At 42.4% G+C, this 23,411-nt stretch overlaps 1 protein-coding gene across 1 annotated transcript in view; it reads right to left on the bottom strand.

The window, feature by feature from the left end:
* The window catches only part of tgfbr2l (transforming growth factor beta receptor-like), a 78,954-nt gene that overhangs the window by 4,716 nt on the left and 50,827 nt on the right, over positions 1–23,411 (bottom strand). The window contains exons 5-6 of the mRNA XM_085986511.1: positions 11,515–11,656; positions 4,702–4,829 (exon numbers count right to left, since the gene is read on the bottom strand). Of these exons, the coding sequence (XP_085842637.1) occupies positions 4,702–4,829; positions 11,515–11,656 (270 nt within the window). The remainder of the gene's footprint in view (positions 1–4,701; positions 4,830–11,514; positions 11,657–23,411) is intronic.

Below are 23,411 nucleotides of genomic sequence, written 5' to 3'. Positions count from 1 at the left end.
CGATCTGGAAAAATCTGTGCCCTTACCTGAGGGCTCCCGGGACACGCACAGTTCCGATGCTGGGCCTCACCAAGCTCCAAGTGCGCAGGGCTCACGTATCCCAGAGGCGCATGTAGTTTGCAGCATCCCTGGGATCACGTGGGCCATGGGGAGCCAATCACAGAAGGGAATCTCCCTTCATACATTTGACAGGAAGACCTGTCAAATATATGAATGGAGATCAATGAAAAAACATAGTAAAACTTTAAATAATTTTTTTTTTTAAATCACATTTTTAAAATGACTTGAAATTACAATAAATTAAGTATTTTAAACAAAAATTTAATTTTTTGAACAAAATAATTGAAGTATTTTACAGGGCTAAAAATAAACTTTATTTTAAAGTATTTTTAAATGATAAATCAGTGAATTTTTTTTTTTTACTTTTTTCTACTCTTATCCTGGTAAAGCAGCTTTTACCAGGCATAAGAATTGTAAGGGTTTTCTGTGGGCAGAGGGTCTCCAAAAAGTGGAACTATCCGCCCACAGAGGCTCTTCTCCAGGGCAGCCGGAGGATCTGTCGAGCATTCTTGACAGATCGGAAATGCCGGTTTTCAGCGCATGCGCTGTGCATGCCTGAAACCGGCATTTCCGATGTCCCTACGGGCGGGTGCACAGCGCGTACCCACCCGTAGGGATCAGAATATCTGGCTCTCTATCTTAGGCAGCCATAATCAAAGATCATACTACAGTAATAGGTCAACAGACATTAATTAGACATTTAATTAAGTATTCAGTCTTTGACTAAACAAGGTTCAAAATGTTTTGCTTGTATGTTTTACTGAAATACCCTGAATAATTACCATATAACAGCCTATTTTAAAGGTACTTCTTTAGTCCAGATCCTAGTAGATTGAAGTCTAGAGCCAGCTCCCCACATTTTAACATTGAAAGTGAAATCATGGACCCATGATAATGTGGGTTTGTGATTCTGCTGTTTGATTAAGGGAGCCGGTTTTTAACAACGTAAATGTAAGAAGCTGCCCACAAATGTCATGTCCCCCGGATCATAACAGTTAAAATGTTAAAAGTAAGATTGCCTTAAAGAGGAAAAATGTGTGAGGGGGTACTTTCTCTGAATGGTGTATAACAAAACATTTACCTCTAGAAGATATACTAATTTTTATTATGCTTTACAATCCCAAGGAGAGCAGCCTTTTCAGTCTCCTTTTTCTACAGGCAACTATTCCAAAAAAGGGCACTACACCTCTCCCAGCACAGCAAACTAGATAATCGGGCACCCGCAGTCACAATGGCTAAGATGAATGTAATAATTATAATGGGGTGTATCCACTTCTTATAAATACACTATTCCCTTGAAACAACCTAGCTTTCTTTTAAGTGGAGCCTCACCTCTCTGATACTAAAAGAGACAGAGAAATTGGGAAAATGAACATTTCACAGTGGATCCTAACACACACTGCAGCACAGCTTCATATTAGAGATTTTTTTGAGACTTCACTCCCTCCTAAAGGGGCAAACTATTGGGTTTTCTACTATTCACAGCATGCAGCTACATTCTGTATTAAAATTAAGATGAACTCCCATATGGGTTCAGCTGCTATAAAAACAAAACCCAGGCAGAGAAAATAATGTATGTACTTTTGGAACATGCTAACCTCTATCAGTATAGTTTCCATATCTGGAATATTGCCAAAAGGGAGAGGGAAGGATAGATATAAATCAACACATAAAAAAGCATATGCTAGAGATAAAGAGAGCAACAAAACTGTGGGGTACTACTGGGACAAAAGCAGAGGACACAGATTTAAGGTGATTGACAAAAGAACCAGAGGTGACATGAGGAAACATTTTTTTACACAGCGAGTTGTTGTGATCTGGAATGCACTGCCTGAAAGGGTGGTGGAAGTAGATTCAATAGTAACATTCAAAAGAGAATTGAATAAATGCTTGAAGGGAAAACAATTACAGGGCTATGGGGAAAGAGCAGGGGAGTGGGATTAATTGGATAGTTCTACCAAAGAGCCAGCACAGGCACGATGGTCCGAATGGCCTCCTTCTATGCTGTCTCATTCTATGATTCTGAAAGCCATTAAGACCACAGGATACCTTGCTATCGGATCATAGGACAATGAGTGTGGAAATAAAGAAGAGTAGAACGAAACATGGGAAAACTGGAGGAGAATTCTGAAAGCCCATTAGAACTGCCACTCTTGAAACATTAGTAACAAAGGGAAGGAAGGAAAAGGGAAATGAAAATAAGGTGGCCTGCATGCTTTTAATGTGGGGTCAGGCAGCGCACTCCTGCCTGTCCCGGTTCCACATTCATGTAAGTATATTTAAAAAATTTACCTTGTTGCTTGCAGCCTAATAGTCACTTTTAGGACTGCCTGTTAGGCTACATGTAGACCTTGTTACCCTAAGTGCTGGCTGCCTCAGGGCAAAACAATATTGCAGTGGGGGCTTCAAACAGGCGTTCGGCCTCGTATTTGTATATGCAAAGTACCTGACACCTGTTTCAGGTGTGGGCCCTGGATGCCAATTTTCTTTCCTAGACCAATATAGCGGGCGCACTTCCAGCTCGTAATGAGAGTGCACTTCCTGCCCACCATATTGGAGGCTGAGGAGGCAGTTTAGTGCCCAAAAAATTAGCACTGCACGGTCGAATTTCTAGGCCCAAGTACTCAAGACCCTAGAGTAGGACTTGAACCCACAATGTTCTGACTCAGAGGTGAAGGTGATACCACTGACGTCAGGGTGATCACCTATTCAACGTGTCTTAATCTCAGTATAATCTGTATTTCCATTGCCCAGGTTCTGGATCCTCCAATATGATACCCTTATATGTATTAGATCAGTCTACCCCAGTTATATTTTGCAGTTTATGAATCAGAGCAGTTCCAAAAACCGGTCTCCAGTGTGCATGAAGTGCTCTTAAACTGAGTAGTATCAGACAATGAAATGTACAACAAATGGCCATCAATTAGGGATTTTACTCTTCGGAAGATCCGAGACTTCAGAAGCCTAGCCGTAGTCGTGACTAAAAAGTTGATTTTCATGGAAAATGATATTGACATATTTGCAAAGTGGTACAGGATTATCATATTTTCTGAACAAGCACTAAAATTAATGAGTTAGTTCAGTAGTGAATTTGTTTATGTAAAATAAGAGGTATACTGATTATACAACATATATCAGAAACAATAATCCGGGACAAAATTAACAGTCACTTGGACAAGTGTGGATTAATTAAGGAAAGCCAGCACAGATTTGTTAAAGGTAAATCATGTTAACCAACTTGATTGAGTTTTTTGATGAGGTAACAGTGAGGGTTGATGAGGGCAGTGCGGTTGGCATGGTGTACATGGATTTCCAAAAGGCGTTAGAAAAAGCGGCACATAATAGGCTTGCCAGCAAAGTTGAAGCCCATGGAATAAAAGGGACAGTGGCAGTATGGATATGAAACTGGCTAAGTGACAGGAAACAGAGAGTAGTGGTGAACGGTTGTTTTTCGGACTGGAGGAAGGTACATAGTGGTGTTCCCCAGGGGTCGGTTCTAGGACTACTGCTTTCCTTGATATATATGTTAATGACTTGGATGTGGGTGTACAGGGCACAATTTCAAAATTTGCAGATGACACAAAACTTGGAAGTATAGTAAACAGTGAGGAAGATAGTGATAGACTTCAAGAGGACATAGACAGGCTGATGGAATGGGCAGACACATGGCAGATGAAATTTAACGCAGAAAGAATGAGAGGAAATATAAACTAAAGGGTACAATCCTAAAGGGGGTGCATCAACAGAGAGACCTAAGGGTATATGTGCATAAATCATTGAAGGTGACAGGGCAGGTTGAGAAAACAGTTAAAAAAACATATGGGATCCTGGGCTTCATGAATAGAGGCATAGAGTACAAAGGCGTGGAAATTATGATGAACCTTTATAAAACACTGGTTTGGCCTCAACTGGAGTATTGTGTCCAATTCTGGGCACAGCACTTTAAGAAGGATGTGAAGGCCTTGGAGAGGATGCAGAAAAGATTTACGAGACTGATTCCAGGGATGAGGGACTTCAGTTACGTGGATAGATTGGAGAAGCTGGGGTTGTTCTCCTTAGAGCAGAGAAGATTGAGAGGAGATTTGATAGAGGTGTTCAAAATTATGAGGGGTCTAGACAGAGTAGAGAGAAACTGTTCCCATTGGCGGAAGGGTTGAGAACCAGAGGACACATTTAAGGTGATTGGCAAAAGAACCAAGGCAACATAAGAAAAACTTATTTATACAGCGAGTGGTTAGGATCTGGAATGCACTGCCTGAAAGGGTGGTGGAGTCGGATTCAATCACAACTTTCAAAAGGGAGTTGGATAAGCACCCGAAAGAAAAAAATTTGCAGGGCTACGGGGAAAGGGCGGAGGAGTGGGACCAGCTGAAGTACTCTTGCAGAGAGCTGACCCGGGCTCGATGGGCCGAATGGCCTTCTTCTGTGCTGTAACTATTCTATGATTCTAACATACATTTAACATCATCCGTTCCTTGATATGCGGAAAAAATGGCGATAAATCTCAAAAAAGCATAGAATGATACTGCTGTTCCTTCTGTAAATGTCAAATCCTTAAAATACTATTTTGTTTTACAAAGAAAGCTTGTGTTGGTAGAGTTAACAGCATTCACACTCCATTCGTTCTCATTCTTCACCTACTTTATGTACCAGCCAACTGCTGGGAATTTCAGGGCGACCTCTGTCCCGTAGTACAATGTCCCTCATACTTTCAACACATGGATGCTCATGAACCTTTGAGCCAAAGGGTGATTCGTAACTTTTCACTTCTGTAAGAAAATTAAAAGAGGCATTATTTACAAATGCATTTCATTTCCATTTTACACAGCAATATCTAGAAGGACTGGAAGTTGCTATATTTTAGGCGTAAACTAATGGCGTAAAGCATTGTAAGACGTCCTTTTACATGAGTGCTATATCAATGTAGTTGTTGCAGTCAATATTAGGGGTTAAATATAACCAAATGTAATGAATGGTTGAAATGTTAAAATAATATTTGAGGTCTTCTTGGGACTTTAGCAGCCGGGTAAGTTTAACTGGTTGGAAGACATAATGGCGATAATTTTCACCTTCACCAGTCGGGCAATAAACTGGAGGAGTGGAGCTGCCTGCTATAGAACCTGCCTGATTTTCATTCCCGGTTTACCGCCCAAGTGATGAAGTTGAAAAATACATCCAATGTCCCTTTCAATGCATTATTTAAAAAAGTAAGAGCATTTTGACTCTCCTTAGTAATTTCTTTTCCCCCTCCCTCAATTTCCCTTCCAACTGCCTTCCTTAACCTCGCCTCTCCTGAAGGTAGTCACACTCACACTTGCCAAGTTACAGATGACAGTTATGCAAGTGACGGGTCTTCATGTGTGAGCCTGCACAATGAGTGTTGGTAAGCTATTAAACTATGGGGGGCATCACATCCACATCCTGTCCTGCCTTCACTCATGCAGTGTTCAAAGCTTTGACTAGATTTGATCAGGTAAATCAGGAAAACTATTTCCATTGGTGGATGAGTCGATAACCAGAGGGCATAAATTTAATATCATCAGTAAATGAACAATGGGGGAGGATAGGAGAATGTATTTATTTTTTGCACAGTGGACATGGGCTTCCCATCAGAACAGTGCTGCAAGGATAATCTATAATAGGTTTTAAAAGGGAAATGAATAAATACATGAAAAATAAACATTTAAATCAATATAAGGAAAGGGCAGAGAATGGGGTTAAGTGGATAGCTCTTTCGCAGAGAAGGCACAGGTACAAAGGGGCTGAAAGGCACCCCTTCCATACTCCAAAATTCTATGATTTATGCCTGAGTACATATAATTATGGCTGGGATTACTGGGTAGTGATCGGAGTGCTTTCTTTCCCCTCCCTAACCTAGAAATACCAAGGCAAATTGTAAAGTCTCCTCTGCCATCCTTTGAGATCATCAAGCTGAGCACAAACCAGGAATCAAACTTGGGAGTGAGATCTTCCTAGTTCCTATGGCTCAGTACCACACCACACAGTGCATGTGCCCAGTGAGCCAACTTACAAAATAATGAGTTGGATGGGCCGAATGATCTCCCTGATGGCTCACATAAAGATAATATTTATGATATTTTGAGCTATATAAAAAGCAACTAAAGAACCATAGAAATCAATCAATACACCACTTAACACCTGCATTAAGAACTGATAAAACTCATTCAAATTTTTTTCAGACAGATTTAAGTGACATGTACCTCTTAGATCCGTGACCACAATGCACTGCACTTTAAATTGCCCAGACCCTTGTTCATTTGTTTACTTGATAAAAGTCATTGCATCCACTTTGTCCGCACCCGAGTGGCCCTGGAGAAGGAGCACGCGGTGTCCACCGGTACGCTTGAGGCTTTCCGCAACTGGTGGCCACCGCAGGGGCTGGAGTGTGTAGTGGATACGGGAAATAATATTATTATTTAATTTGTTATGTTTCCATTCTTTTGCATAATTTGGGATTTATTAGTTGTGCCCCTCTAAAAAGGAACACTTTTGTTAGGCTTCCTGTATTTGGGTTGATGACACTGGGGCAACACTGGGACAACCCAGTGTCTCCTTATGTTTGTTTTAAGAAAAGGGATACTGAAAGAGGCTAGTCGCAAGTTGCAACACATCAATCAAAATATTATCTGGCAAGTGAATCCCAATTAACTATATTGTAAAAGAGATCCACCTTAGAACTTTGTGTTTCCAGGAAAATTGGCACATGCAAATATACAGACAGGAAAACAACAGTGTGTTCTAAAAAGGGTTTTGAAAAAGGGTTTCGACCCGAAACGTCAACTCTAATTTCTCTCTCCGGTGTTGCCTGGCCTGCTGAGTTTTTCCAGCATTTTCTGTTGTTATTTCGGATTTCCAGCATCTGCAGTATTTTGCTATCGTAAAAGTGTTCTATCTATCGGTTTCACCGCTCCTATTGTTTCCTGCCTAAATTCAAAAAAGCATTTATACTACCCTAAAAAATTCTAAATTGGGATAATTACTTAGTCCAGTTCAAACATGCATCACAGACTAAATGCCAATTGCATACACCTGCACAGTACGTGATCTGCCTCTTGACATTTGACACCGACTTTACCTACAGTGCTCATGGGAAGATGAAAGGCCAGGCATGGGAGAACAGCTGTTACAATGTGCCAAAATGACTGTAAATAATAGAGAGAATGTGTTTTGAAAGATGTAAAAGCAGTTCAGTGCTCAAAATGAAATGCAGTTCTCGTAAAACATATAATAAGAATTGTATATAGGAGTTACTTTTATCTTTTCTAAGTGTCAATTCAATCTTAGCATTGCTGTGTCAAGACTGCACTATCAACAAATTCATATTTTTCCTGTCATTGGAGTAGAATGCCCCACAATTACAAACCAGTGTGTAAATTATACTTCACATCTGAGGGAATTCTGCAGTGTTGGAAGTTCTGTTTTTTTTTGATTGAGGTTTTAAACTGAGGCCCAATCTACCTGCTTAGGTGAATGTGAAAGATCCCATGGAACTACTCCAAAAAAAACCCAAAATTTTCTTCTAGTGTCCTGGCCAACAGTCACCCCTCAACTAACTCCACCAGAAACAGATCGTCTGGTTAGTCCTCCATTTGCTGTTTGTGGATCCTTGTTCTGTGACTGCTGCATTTAAGGGTAGCATGGTGGCATAGTGGTTAGCACTGTCGCCTCACAGCGCCAGGGACCCGGGTTCAAATCCGGCCTCGGGTGACTGTCTGTGTGGAGTTTGCACATTCTCCCCGTGTTTGCGTGGGTTTTCTCCGGGTGCTCCGGTTTCCTCCCACAGTCCAAAGATATGCGGGTTAGGTTGATTGGCCGTGATAAAAAAAAATTTAAAAATTGGCCCTTAGTGTTAGGGGGGATTAAATACGTGGGGTTACGGGGATAGGATAGGGCTTGGGTGGGATGGCTGTCGGTATAGGGACCGGGTGCTAGGGTTTGGATGATCAGCCATGATCTCGTTGAATGGCGGAGCAGGGTCGAAGGGCCGAATGGCCTACTCCATCTTCTATGTTTATGTTTCTATGTTTCTACATAACAGTGACTGCACTTCAAAAGTAATCCATTGGTTGTAAAATGCTTTGGGTGTGCTGAGGATGTGATGAAGCACTATATAAAGTACAGTTTTGTTCCTTTATAGTATGGCTCACTGTGCAATGGAGACTGAAGCCATTATTCTGCGGATTGCAAAGGTGGTGCGAATAAGTTAAGGGATCATTACTCCATTCATTGTACAACAATTTTGTATAATTGAAATTGCAATATGATTGTTTTGAAGTACAAGGTTTTCTTTTTTTCCTTTTGCCTCATTGCTGGCTTTATTTTAAAATAAATTGCTAGTTATTTATAAAGATGTTAGCTTGGAAGATGGACATCTGGAAATGTAGAAGATCAGTAGACGCCAGCTCTCTTAGAAGAGCAGCAAATAGGGAACAGATCCAGCCTGCCGCCATTGAGGCTGCTAGAAAGATAAAACTGTCCAGTGGAAAATTAGTATACATTGATTCTGGACATCAATAAAGATTGCAGATGAGGGATTTTCGCTCACACCCTAAAATTACATCCTTTGCTCATCTAAATCCAGCCAGAAATACTGTAATTGAGCTTTGTAACATTCTTAAATACTCTTTTATTATAACTTATTATTGAAAAGCCTAGGTGAAGACCCATTATGTAGGAGCATGATACCCCACAGTAAGGAGTGTGATGGAATACTCTCCACTTGCCTGGGTGAGTGTAGCTCCAACAACACTCAAGAAGCTCAATATCATCCAGGACAAAGCAGCCCGCTTGATTGGCACCCCATCCACCACCTTAAACATTCACTCCCTCCACCACCGGCGCAACGTGGCTGCAGTGTGTACCATCTACAAGATGCACTGCAGCAACTCGCCAAGGCTGCTTCGGCAACACCTCCCAAACCCGCGACCTCTTCCACCTAGAAGGAAAAGGGCAGCAGGCGCATGGGAACACCACCACCTCCAAGTTCCCCTCCAAATCACACACCATCCTGACTTAGAAGTATATTGCCGATCCTTCATCGTCGCTGGGTCAAAATCCTGGAACTCCCTCCCTAACAGCACTGTGGGAGTACCTTCACTATACGGACTGCAGCGGTTCAAGAAGGCGGCTCACCACCACCTTCTCGAGGGCAATTAGGGATTGGCAATAAATGCTGGCCTTGCCAGCGATGTCCACATCCCATAAACAAATTAAAAAAATTAGAATAGCCTGTCAACAGTCATCGTGTAGGTTCACTCATAAAAAATAGCCACTTGAGTGAGGTGCGGGAGTGTCTGCCAGCACCTGTGAAGCCATCACCCACCCCAATGAAGTGCCTTCAAGAGAAGATCCTTGTGGTTGTTCTTCTACTATTTATTGTTTATCTAGTAATAAACATACTACTGCTAGACCTTTCACAGGTACAGTATTTTCTAAAATATTTAGCAAAATGTTCGAACAATTCCACTGTTTCCCCATTTTTGGTGTGTTTTTATCCATGTGTATTTAGGAATAATACAAAGTAAAATATTTAGTAAGCAGGAAACATCCAGTGGTGATCCTTGAGCATTGCAATCATATTTTTAAATAGAATTCTCTCACCTACGTAAGTGAGATAGTAGAATTAAAAATTAATTTGCAAAATATCTGAAGCCTACTTGTAAGAAAAAAAAATGAAATATATTTTAATATTCCCTATGAGAAAATATGTGGCCAATCTTTATACATATTATTTGTATAACATTTTACCTAAGAGATACCGCTCTGCATTGCTGGGTTGTCCTAACATGGCATTACCTCAAGATGTCACTAAAGAGCTGAAATACAACACATTCAATTGCAGTTTAGGTACAAATAACTTGACATCACAATGGGATCCAGCTGGATTCAATACATCAGAAGAGACAAAATAGTTGCATGTAGTAAGATTGGCATGTACTAAAAATAATATTCCATTATCATAATACTTATATTACTATTAATTATACCATCACTTACTAAGTAAGAAGGAAACTGGCTAATATTGGCTGAATATGAAGACATTGTCATAAATTTGCCTGCAATAGGATTGGATATATGAATTATAAATTTAATGGAACAAAAGTATATTTTTTTCTGGAGTTCAACTTTCCTGTGGGTTGCACCCTTTCACTCTTTTCTGTATTATAATTAGGATTGTGGTGCTGATCCACAATGCCTAAGCAATGGAGTAGATTTTAACTTTCACCACCAGGCCGAAAGTTGGCGGTAGCAGATCGTCCACCCATTATACACCCCGCCCGATTTTTCTTTCCATTGACTTCATTTTAGTAGGGTTGGAAATAAAGAGGAGAATAAACAACAGAAACTACAATTCCAGAAAGGATGTTAAGGGTTAATTGGCCTTCAATAGGAAGCTGTTAGATGATATAAAAGATCATCTTGATGAGGCAATGGAAAAACATTAAAAAAGCAAAATAGCTAAGATGGTGAAAAGAAATGAGAGAGATGGAAAATGGCAATAAAATGAAGAGATGGGGAAGGAAAATGGTCAATCCATCATGTACAAAATCCCGCCCCGCCCCGGTGTCTAATGAAGCGTCTATACCCAAATTGTCAATCCACCTTCCAGATGTTTCCAGATCCATCCACATCACCAGCACCCCATACGGTAAAGCAAATAACTAAGAAAGTAAAAAAAACCAAGCAGGGTGTAAAACCAGCTGCTGATTTGCTATTGCCCGTTTTGTGCTTCTGCCCAAGATCAATTTCACCCTTTCTGATTTGGATAAGTTTAGTCAGTTTATTTGGTTCTCAATAGGTACTGGATAAAAGGAAAAATCAAGGAAAAAGGGATATAGTGGCATATTCGACCTAGGCCCATTTGAACTTACCCTGTTAAATAATCAGGAACAGCTAAACGTCAGCTGGGAACATGTCTGCAATGGAAAAGCAGCAACCAACAGTTGCTTAGGAATATTTAAGAAAGCCAAACTGGCTGTACAACTCTCCCTTTCTCATTTGCATTAATTGTTAATCATCTCTGATATACGTTGTTTGGTCTCCATTAAGACAAGGATTTGAGCTGCTTTAGCATTATTTACAATAGTGTAGCTCAGATTTATAGATGTATTAAATAAACAAAAAATCACAGCTTAGATAACGTGTGAGTTCAGACATGATACAGAACGGGTACCAATGGGATGAACGACATGAAAAGATTCTGATATCATGATTTTGGCATCCTTTTCCCCTGAAGCTGTGAGAGATACTGGGAGCTATACTACTGTGTCAGGACAATTTACAATGTAAAACCAACCCCGACAGTAAGATTTTGTACTTGTTTTACATCAGAATGTTTACAAAATTTACACTTCTCTACTGGTTTAGCATGTAGTAGCATTTTCTTTGTATCATTTAACAAATATATATTTGATGACCTGACATTAATCTTACCTCCAATGGCCTCACATCGCGAAGCCATCTCCCATAAAACCAAAGCCATTGAGTAAATATCCATCTGTTTAAATGACTCAAGATCTTCCAGGTTAACACGAGATTCTAGAACTTCAGGTGCCATATACCTGGCAGTGCCAACCTGTCCAACAAGAGAACAAATTTCTGTTTCCTTATGTAGTGGACAAGGCATATTTACCAATCTATGAACATTGAATGTAGTAAGAATAAGCAACCGACATCTTCCAAAATCAAATGTACAATCTTCAGATAAAAACTTTTGAAATGGCACCCAAACATATAATCTTTTATTCTTTTTTAAATATATATTTTCTCACTCTTTAGGTCTCCTTGCATCACACGATATTATCCTTGCAGATGATGCTCCTGGTAACTGCTGCAGTTCCTAATCTTATCACATGATACCTTCAACAAGATTAGACCATGTATAGCAATATTACAACTCCTCAGCTGAAGAACTGTTTTGTGTGTACTGTTCTGATCCTCATCTCGTAATAAAATTAATTGAAAAAATGTAATGGCAATGAGTAAATAAGACAGTTTCATATCTCAAGTCTTAAAGTATGTTATACAGCTCATTATACAAATGTGTGTGTGTTGGGAGGAAAGTGCTCACAGTACTCATATTCTATAAAATAGCTTACTGCAAATTCATGTTCTATTAATGCTTTCTATTAAATCCAATATAAATCACTATTTCTATAAATGTATTTCTTTACACTTGGCAGTAAGCTCAGGACTGGATTTTCTGGGGGTCAGTGGGCGGGATTGGTGGCGGGTCGGGTGGGAAATTTGATTTTTTTTGACACTGGATCAGGACCCCGCTATCAACCTGCCACAACGGAGCTTTCCCAATGGCGTGTCTAGGTGGGGTAGAGGAACAAAGGGATCTAGGAGTAAAAATACACAAATCACTAGAAGTAGCGACACAGGTTAGCAAGGCCATTAAAAAAAAAGCAAACCAAGCACTAGGGTTTATTTCTAGAGGGATAGAATTGAAAAGTAGGGAAATTATGCTAAACCTGTATTGAACCTTGGTTAGACAACACTTCGAGTACTACGTACAGTTCTGGTTGTCATATTATAAAAACGATATAGAGGCACTGGAGAGGGTGCAGAGAAGATTTACAAGGATGATACCAGAAATACGAGGGTATACATATCAGGAAAGGATGAACAGGCTGGGTCTCTTTTCTCTTGAAAAAAGAAGGCTGAGGGGTGACCTTATAGAGGTCTTTAAAATTATGAAAAATGTTGATAGAGTGAATACAGAGAGAATGTTTCCACTTATGGGGAAGAGCATAACTAGGGGCCATCAATATAAGACAGTCACCAAGAAATCCAATAGGGAATTCAGAAGAAACTTCTTTACCCAAAGACTGTTGAGAATGTGAAACTCGCCACCACAGGGAGTGGTTGAAGCGAATAGTATAGATGCATTTAAGGGGAGGCTAGACAAGCATATGAGGGAAAAGGGAATAGAGGGTTATGTTGTTAGATTTATATGAGGAAAGACAGGAGGAGGCTCGTGTGGAATGGCCTGTTTCTGTGCCATATATGCTATGTAACCCTATGTGTCTGTGAGCTCCAATCTGACCTGACCTGACCTACAGAGGCGGGCGACGCATTTTAAACAATTATCTGGTTGTTAACAGACACTTAATAATGCTTTTAACCTTACCTTTTCACTTTAACTGCTCACCCATGGGGTCCACACTGCTTGGGGACCACGTCTGTGAATCTGAGGTGGGAGTTGAATGGCCATTGCATCAGCTGATTAGTTGACAGCTTGAAATGTGCTATAAAAGCTCCCACCTCACAGCTGTTCACGTTCCAGGCGCAGAAGCTGTTGCTTACTCCATTTGGAAGACAGATTGAGCTTTATGCAGGCTGCAAGTGTTTGGAGCAAACTCTCCATCCACTGTCACCTCATTGGAACAACCTCTTTCACCATTGACAGATTGCTTCTGTCATCTCAACCTCACCTGCCATCTATTCCATCAGCATGGGTACTGTTTATATTGTTTCACGTTGGTCCTCAGAATCTAACCATGATCAGCCCCAACACCAGCAGCACCAGGCACACCAGCAGCACCAACAACAACACCAACCTTCTCCGCAATCAACCGATGCTACACAGGACACAGGGCATCAGCATACGACCACATTGCTGCTCGGGAGGCCAGGGATGGCCTCACCATGGCCAAATTTACTTCACTTGACGATGTACACCCTGGCTGCCACATGGTGCACCAGGTTGACACCACCCCACACCAACACCATAAAGCATCCCTACAATGCTCAAGCCATTCCTTTCATACTTGTTAGCATTGCGGGGTGTACCGTTATGTCTCACCATTCACTGCAACTCACTAAGCCACTTCCAAAGGTGCAGACAAATCTGCCCAAGAACGGAAAGTGTTGAAAATAAAGGTTTCAATGTTTGACAGCACATCAACAGAAACTTTACATGAACATTGGATAAAAGACCCAAGTGTGTTGTTAGTTGGTATGATGGCACTAGGGTGAGTGTGAGGGGTGGCTAGTGAGATGGGGATGTGATAATGTAGATAGAGAGAGATGGGTGGATGTGCAAGGTAAGTTGGTGTAAGGATGTGCAGGAGTAGGATAGGAAAGGCAGAATGATGGGGATGTGATGAGAGACACAGCAGGATGAAGGTGAGTGTGGCTTTGTACTAACGTTTTGTGATCTAATGAGATCATTGAAAGGTTTGTGCCACTGTAGCCTGGTCCTCCTGATGACATCCCTGCTTGTGACCTTCTCTGCAATGTGCAACCAGGCTGTGTTGGTCTCCTGGGGAGGTATCTTCTGCCCATCGGAAGGGAAGAGGTCCTCCCTGCATGCTGTGACTCCCTCCATAAGCATATGGAGGGAGTCATGGGAGAGCCTGGGTGCAGCCCTGCACCTCTGTGCAGTCATTGTAAGTGTTTGCAGCACTTCAGTGCTGTAGAACACTGACAGCACAAATGTTAAAAGAAAGTTGGCCATGGTCCCTTTAAGGAAACCGGCTGATGGCGTGGCATGAATGATGTCACCAGACCCGCTTCCTCTAATTGGCCCGGGAAACACGCTGGGCAGGCTTAACAAACCCTATCAGCAGAAAATCATTTTCCAGAGTGGGATGGAGCCAGCAGCGGGGTTGGGACCTGCCACCGACGTCGCCCGTCCCAAACCCACCAAGGTAAGGAAAATCTCGGCCACTGTTTCTGCACATCAATATGTGCAGGGATCATGTGAGATGCACTTATCAACCAATGATATTTAAGTAATGATATATAAGGTGAGGCTGCTACTTCCTAGTGTCTTGAAATGATGATGATGGGGAAAATGTGCTCAAGTATTCATTAGTTTAGCATGATTGAATTTCCTGTCAGTATTGGCCCTGAAATTAGATCGGGGGCTTGCCGCGCGTGCAAGCCCCCAATCTGCACTCACCCTGTGCGCCGACATCTGAAGCCCGGGCCTGCTTGCATTTCCTGTCACTGGCCCGGTTCAGATGTCGGCGCGATGTGCTAACCTGATCCAGCGGCGTAGTTAGTGCGATGTGCTGGCTGGGATCAGGTGAGCACTGTGCAGCCAATCAGGGGAGGGGAAATTCATTCATGAGTTTGACAGTAAGAGCTGTCAAACTCATGAAAAGTATGGGCTGCCAAAACACTACTTTAACTTTAAATAACATTTTAAAAAACATCCCACTGATTATAATAACTATAAATAAGTTTTAAAAAATGTTTTAAACAATTAATCAATTTTTTGAAAAAAATAAATTTTTAAAAACTAGGGTCTAAAACTAAACTTACCATCCTGTAAATTCTTTAAAAATAACAAACCTGTGGAAAAAAAATTTCTACATTGTACTAAAAGCCCACTTACCTGAAAAACTAAATACTTACGTCTTGTTTTTCCACGCGTAAAGACCGGAGGCCTTTACACGCGCGCAACTTTGGAAAAAAAAGGAATTTTACTGCACACGCGCTGCCTGTGCAGTCGCGCGCGTTCTGCCTCTGAACCCCTTCGTTCAGAGGACAGGAAATGCCGGTTTTCCCCGCATGCGCTGTGCATGCTGAAAACCGGCATTTCCTCCGGCCAGACGTGTGAGTACCCCGACCGTACTCGCGCGTTGGGACAGGAATTACTGGCCCATTATCTCAAAGAAATCCTCCATATATTACTAGACTTTTTAAAAAACTTTAAAAAAAATTCAGCAATGGCCATATTGAAAGGTGGGTGTAAAAAGAAAGAGCATCCTACTTGTGTTATTTTATCAATGTTATTTTAGGGTTAGGGGTCTTAGGGATCAAAAGGCCTTTGATAAGGTACCGCATAGTAGACTCATGACTAAAGTCAGAACATGTGGAGTCAGGGGGTAAGTAGCAGAATGGAAAGCAAACTGGCTACAAAACAGAAAACAGAGAGAAGAGGTAGTTACTCAGACTAGTGGAATGTGGGAAGTGGTGTTCCACCAGGATATGTGCTGGGACCACTGTCGTTCACCATTTACAGAAACGATTTGGACTCGAGAATCAGAAGTACAATTTCAAAATTTGTGGATGAAACAAAATTGGGGGGTGCAGTTAATACAGAGGAGGACTGTGACATAATACATTAGAAGACATTAATAAACTTGCAGAATGAGCATGTAATTGGCAAATGAACTTCAATATAGATAAGTGTGAGGTGGTACATTTTGGTAGGAAGAATAAGGAGGCCACATACTGCTTGGAAAATAAGTGTCTAAATGGGGTAGAGGAACAGAGGAACCTGGGAGTACAGATATACAAAACACTAAACAAAGTGACCATAAAGAAAGCAAACAAAGCACTGGGGTTCATTTCCGGAGGGAAAGAATTGAAAATCAGAGCAGTTATGTTAAATTTGTATAGAACCTTGGTTAGACCACACTTACAGTAATGTGAATGGTTCTGGTCTCCATATTATAAAAAGGATATAGAAGCACTGGAGAAAGTGCAAAAAAGATTCACTAGAACGATACCAGAAATGAGAGGTTATACCTATCATGAAAGATTGAACAGGCTGGGGCTCTTTTCTCTAGGAAAGGGAAGATGGAGGTCTTTAAGATTATGAAAGGGTTTGATAGGGTAGACGTAGAGAAGATATTTCTACTTGCGAAAATAACCAGAAGTAGCGGACATAAATATAAGATAGTCACTAATAAATCCAATAGGGAATTCAGGAGAAAATTCTTTACTCAGACAGTTGTGAGAATGTGGAACACGCTAACACAGGGAGTGGTTGAGGTGATTCGCATGGATGCATTTAAGGGGAAGCTAGATAAGTACATGAGGGAGAAAGGAATAGAAGGATATCTAGATAAGGTGAGATGAAGTAAGGTGGGAGGAGGTTTGTGTGGAACATAAACACTGGCATGGACCTGCTGGGCCGATTGGCCTGTTTCTGTGCTATGCATACTATGTAATATGTAATACTATGTAATAAAGACAAAACCAGTAGCTACCTAAACACTGCAACCCAGAGATACCATTGAATCAGCAGCTAGTGACTCCCACCAGCACCTTACATCATAAATTACAGTGTACATGAAGATATGAGCTACCATTCAGCTCTTCAGTGTTGTAATTCCCACACCATTCATCTGTAAAATTAGAAAGTATTGAACATTATAGATAATAATATTCCAGATGCCAGAGTAAGAGATATAATGAAATGGGTGCAAAAGGTTTTGGAGAGGGAAGGGGGTATCCTCAAATTGTGGTTTGGGTTGGGACCAATATACAACAACAACGTGCATTTATATAGCGCCTTTAACATAGTAAAACATCCCAAGGCATTGCACAGAAGCATTATCAAACAAAATTTGACAAATGAAACGGAATAACACTGAGGTCCTGCAAAGTGAGTTTCAGGAACTAGGAGCCGAACTTCATGGGGAATAACCTTGCAGAGCATTAGTGAGATAAGGGAGGTAAATATGTGGCTGGAGGGATAGTGTAGGAGGGAAAGTCTCCAGTCCCACACGAACGCCGTTGACTCTTAACTGCTCTCTGAAGTGGTCTAGCAAGCCACTTAGTTTGTACCAAGCTGCTACTCCAGAAGAAGGTACACCACCACCTTCTTAGGGTAGCTAAGGGATGGGCAATAAGTGCCAGCCGTACCATCGAGCCTTACCACTGATGCCCACATCCTGAGAATAAATTTAAAAATTAATTCCCGGGATATTGAGGCCAGTTCTCATACAGATGTGGCCTATACAGGTTAAAAACAAATGATATGTTGGCCTTTATTACAAGAGGATTTGAGAATAAGAGTAAAGACATCTTACTGCAATTATATAGAACCCTGGTGAGACCACTCCTGGAGTATTGTGTACAGTTTTGGTCTCCTTACCTAAGGAAGGATATACTTGCCATAGAGGGAATGCAACGAAGGTTCACCAGACTGATTCCTGGGATGGGGGGATTGTCCTATGAGGAGAGATTGAGTAGACCAGGCCTATATTCTCTAGAGTGTAGAAGAATGAGAGGTGATCTCATTGAAACACACAAAATTCTTACAGGGCTTGACAGGGTAGATGCAGGGAGGATGTTTCCCCTGGCTGGGGAGTCTAGAACTAGGGGTCACAGTCTCAGAATAAGGGGTCGGCCATTTAGGACTGAGATGAGGAGAAATTTCTTGGTGAATCTTTGGAATTCTCTACCCACAGAGGGCTGCGGAGGCTCAGTCGTTGAGTATATTCAAGACAGAGATCAATAGATTTTTGAATATTAAGGAATTAAGGGATATGGGGATAGTGCAGGAAAGTGGAGATGAGTTGGAAGATCAGCCATGATTTTATTGAATGGTGGAACAGGCTCGAAGGGCCAAATGGCCTACTCCTGCTCCTATTTCTTATGTTCTTGTGTTCTTATGGGTACTGCAGGGTAGTGGTTATGATACTTAGACTTACTGGTTGTGAGTTCACATTCCAACATGACAACTTGTATGAAACTAAACTGGAAAGGAGAGGGAACATTTAATGTTACGTAATTGGAAAAAAGATCATTTCAAGAAGATAGAAGGGGAACTAGCCCAGATAAATTAGAAAGAAAAACTGGCAGGTGAAATCTGTGGGAAAACAATAGAAAATATAAAAACAGGAGATGATTAGGGTACAAACTAGGCATCCCCACAAGAAGTAAAGGAGGTGCAGCAAAAACTAGAATTCCTTGGAGGACTAGGGAAATTAAAATTAAAATAAGACTTAAACAAAAAGCATAAGACAAATCTAGGGCTAATACAAAAAAATCTAGTAGGTAATAGACAGTATGGGAATCAAGAAAAAGATTAAAACAGCCAACAGAGGGAATGAACAAAGAAAGGTTGGGCACATAAACTATTGGCCTGAAATTTGTGGTGGGTAATAACAGCGAACATACAACATTCTCTGTTATTAACCCTTTGAAACTGACCACAACTTCAGGATGTAGCGCACGCGCATCCTTACACAGAAATCCAGAAGTTGTGGTCAGTCATTCACTGTTCTAACACTGGCTGCGCTGTTCCTCCCTCCGCAGGGAGGAACAGAGATCGCGAGATCTTTGTGGGAAGCTTACTTCGGGGCCAGCGGTGAATGCCCTTGCTTCGCCGCTGACCGCAAATTACAGGCCAATAGTTTTAATTAAGTCAAAAGGGAGTTGGCTCCCAGTCCCCCAACACCTCAAATTTAAAATTCTCATTCTTGTATTTACACCCCTTCATGGCCTCACCACTCCGTACCTTTGTAACTTCCTCCAGCCCTACAAAACCCATGAACTCTCCGTTCCTCCAATTCTAGCCTCTTGTGCAACCGCCCCCCAACCCTTTGCCTCATCATTGGTGGTCGTGCCTTCAGCTGTCTAGGCCCCCTGCTCTGGAATTCCTTCCCTAAATCCCTCTGCCTCTCCACCTTCCTTTCCTCCTTTAAGACTTTCCTTAAAACTTACCTCTTTGACCAAGCTTTTAGTCACCCCTCCTAATATCTCGTTCTTTGTCCTGGTCTATTAAAAAAAAAATTTTGCCTCTATGAAGGGCCTTGAGGCATTTTTCTGTGTTAAAGGCACTATATAAATTAAAGTTGTTATTGTAGTTAAAGGGTAGAGCTGATTAGAGAGGACAAAGAAAATCTAATGAAGGATGAATGAATGGTAGAGATACTAAATGAGTGCTTTTCCTTGGTTTTCGCAAACAAATTTGAGCATATTCTGCAATTTTCGCTACTTTAGTTGGCAATTTCACCAAATCCAAGAATTTGGTAGTCCATTTACAGCTGCGGGACTGAGGGCAAAAATCAGCCAGGGTTTCCATTTCTGATGACTATCCAGTGTCAAATCTTGGATAGTATCTGTGTGTGGAAAATAGGTTAGGACAGAAATTGCGGGCTAGGGCTAGGTGCTAATAACTCAGATTGTGGCTGTATATCTATCTTCTATCTTCTATCTATCTATCTATATCTATCTATCTATCTATTATCTATTATTTATATATATAAAGCGGTTGGTTTGTCTGTCTGATAGCAAAATACTGCAGATGTTGGAAATCTGAAATAACAACAGAAAATGCTGGAAAAACTCAGCAGGTCAGGCAACATCCGTGGAGAGAAATTTGAGTTGACGTTTCGGGTTTGACCCTTCTTCAAAACTGGAGAGAAAAGGAACTAGATCGAAGGCAGGGCTGCGATCGGACAAAAGAATAAAAGAACCAAAAGACGTAAAAGAGATTAGAAGCTAGACGAGATGGTAATAGGCTGGGATTAGGTGTAAAGTGTACTGGCAGGGCAAAAGATAGCTGCCAGGTGTGAGAGAGAAACAAAAGGAAAGGGAGGGGGGGAGGAAAGGAGTGGAAAAATATAAGTGAAAATGAAATAGGGGCCGAGGTTATGATCTGAAATTGTTGAACTCGATATTGAGACCGGAAGGCTGCAGAGTGCCTAATCGGAAGATGAGGTGCTGTTCCTCGAGTTTACGTTGAGCTTCCGTGGAACAGTACAAGAGGCCAAGGACGGTGAGGTCCGAGTGGGAATGGGGCGGTGAATTGAAATGACAGGCGACCGGAAGCTCGGGGTCACCCTTACGGACTGAACGGAGGTGTTCCGCAAAGCGGTCACCCAATCTGCGTTTGGTCTCCCCAATGTAGAGGAGACCGCATCGTGAGCAGCGAATACAGTACACTAGATTGCGAGAAGTACAAGTAAATCGCTGTTTCACCTGGAAGGGGTGTTTGGGGCCCTGGACAGTGGGGAGGGGGGAGGTATAGGGGCAGGTGTTACATCTCCTCCGCTTGCACGGGAAGGTGCCAGGCGAAGGGGAAGGGCTGTTTGGGGTGATAGAGGAGTGGACTAGGGTGTCTCGGAGAGAGCGGTCCCTGCGGAATGCTGAAAGGGGAGGGGAGGGGAAGATACGTTTGGTGGTGGGATCACTTTGGAGGTAGCGGAAATGCCGGAGGATGATCCGTTGAATGTGGAGGCTGGTGGGGTGAAAGGTGAGGACAAGGGGAACCCTATCGTGGTTCCGGGAGGGAGGGGCAGGGGTGAGGGCAGAGGTGCGGGAGATAGAACTGACACGGTCGAGGGCAGTGTCAACCACGGTAGAGGGGAATCCTCGGTTGCGGAAAAAGGAAGACATGTCTGAAGCACTGGTGTGGAAGGTGGCATCGTCGGAGCAGATACGGCGGAGGCGGAGAAACTGGGAGAATGGAATAGAGTCCTTACAGGAAGCGGGGTGGGAGGAAGTGTAGTCCAGGTAGCTGTGGGAGTCAGTGGGCTTGTAGTAAATATTGGTCAATAACCTATCCCCAGAGATGGAGACGGAGAAGTCGAGGAAGGGAAGGGAAGAGTCAGAGATGGACCATGTGAAGGTGAGGGAAGGGTGGAAATTGGAGGCAAAGTGAATGAAATTGTCAAGTTCGGGGCCTCCAATTTCCGGTCTCAATATCGAGTTCAACAATTTCAGATCATAACCTCGGCCCCTATTTCATTTTTACTTATATTTTTCCACTCCTTTCCTCCCCCCCCCTCTTTCCTTTTGTTTCTCTCTCACACCTGGCAGCTATCTTTTGCCCTGCCAGTACACTTTACACCTAATCCCAGCCTATTACCATCTCGTCTAGCTTCTAATCTCTTTTACGTCTTTTGGTTCTTTTATTCTTTTGTCCGATCGCAGCCCTGCCTTCGATCTAGTTCCTTTTCTCTCCAGTTTTGAAGAAGGGTCAAACCCGAAACGTCAACTCAAATTTCTCTCCACGGATGTTGCCTGACCTGCTGAGTTTTTCCAGCATTTTCTGTTGTTATTTTGGTTTGTCTGTCTGTTTGTCTGTCTGTTTGTCTGTCTGTCTGTTCGCTATACACTCAAAAGTTATAGAGCGTACCTACACGCATGTTATATCAAAAGAAAGCTTATCATTAGGGGAGTCTAATAGGCATATTTACTTTTTGGTCAGACAAAAATTGTTCGGACACTATACAAAAAATGTTCAAAAATCCGCTCATTAATGGTTGACCAATCCTACCTCTCATTAGCATTGAGTGACGTGCTGGTTGACCAATCCTACAGTTCAGTGACCTGATGGTTGACCAATCGGTGCGTCACGGGCGGGACCTAATCCTCCAGCCTCCCGAAATTTCGCCGCCATTTTTTTCATCCCCACAGCGACAGCACCAGCCAAACAAACCCCCACATCGCGGCTCCGGGAGCGGGAGGTGAGTTGGGCTCACTCGGGCCGTGCCTCACTACCGCTCGGCCCGAGACACACAGCGCGCGGGGGAACGGCACCGGCCGGCCGTCAACCGCACGACCCGCGGGGGAGCTCAGCTGGGGTCCGTCTCGGCCCGAGAGCTAGGCCGGGCCTCAAGCGCTAGGCCCCGCACGGCCGGTATCACAATGGCACCGGGCTTGAGGCGCTAGACAGGGAGAGGGGAGGGAGGGACAGAGACGAAAGCAGGGAGAGACAGGGGGAGGGACAGAGCGAGGGGGAGGGAGGGGACGCAGGGAGAGGAGAGGAGAGGGAGAGGGGGAGAGGGAGAGAGAGGGGGGACAGACAGGGGCAGGGAGACAGAGGCGGGGGAGAGAGAGAGGGGACAGAGAGAGGGGCAGGGACAGAGAGGGTCAGGGAGGGAAAGAGTGACACAGAGCGGGGGAGCGGCAGCGCCCACCCGTAAACCGCGTGGCCCAAAATTGCCCTGGCAATGCCGGGCACCCCCAGCTAGTTTCATATAAATACATATAAGTTACAACATGGAAAAGGCCATTCGGCCCAACCAGTCCGTGTCGGCATTTACCCCCCCGTATGAGCAAATTATCCTACTTACATTGACCCACCCTCTACTCACATCCCTTCATCCCTTTTTCCCTTCATCCACCTATACAATCTAATCTTGAATATAGAAATACATAAAAATACACTTCTCAGTTGATCAACTGATGCATCACAATCAGAAATAATATTGTAACAGCTATCTGTTTTTTTCAGTTTCCTTTAAAGATGTATATATTATTTAGCTAACATATTTTTTCACTTGGATATGCACACGATACACAGAATACAGCTGTTTACATTTATGAGATGAAAACATCTGACTGTTTTTGCAAACTGAGATATTTCCATTATTTCCATATGTTTACCCCTTTGAGCATCAGGGAACGTCTGGGAAATGGCACTTTCCCAGACCTGGCTTGTTATTTTACAAGTTTTCAGCACACACACTGTGAAATTGGAAAAAAAAACTAATATTAGAGCAGAAATGCTATTCATTTGTTGGGGTTAACTTTCTTAATATTATATTAACCCTATTCAACTAATATAGACGTTAATTTTTTTTTGAAGGGAGATCTCCCTAACTTAATGGATAACAACAGTATCTGGT

This window comes from Somniosus microcephalus, chromosome 4, assembly GCF_052327205.1.
Source record: "Somniosus microcephalus isolate GS21.2 chromosome 4, FLI_Smic_1.0, whole genome shotgun sequence".
In the NCBI taxonomy this organism is placed as follows: Eukaryota; Metazoa; Chordata; class Chondrichthyes; order Squaliformes; family Somniosidae; genus Somniosus; species Somniosus microcephalus.
Note: the sequence above shows the minus strand (reverse complement) of the source record. Positions and strands in the feature narration are given on the sequence as shown.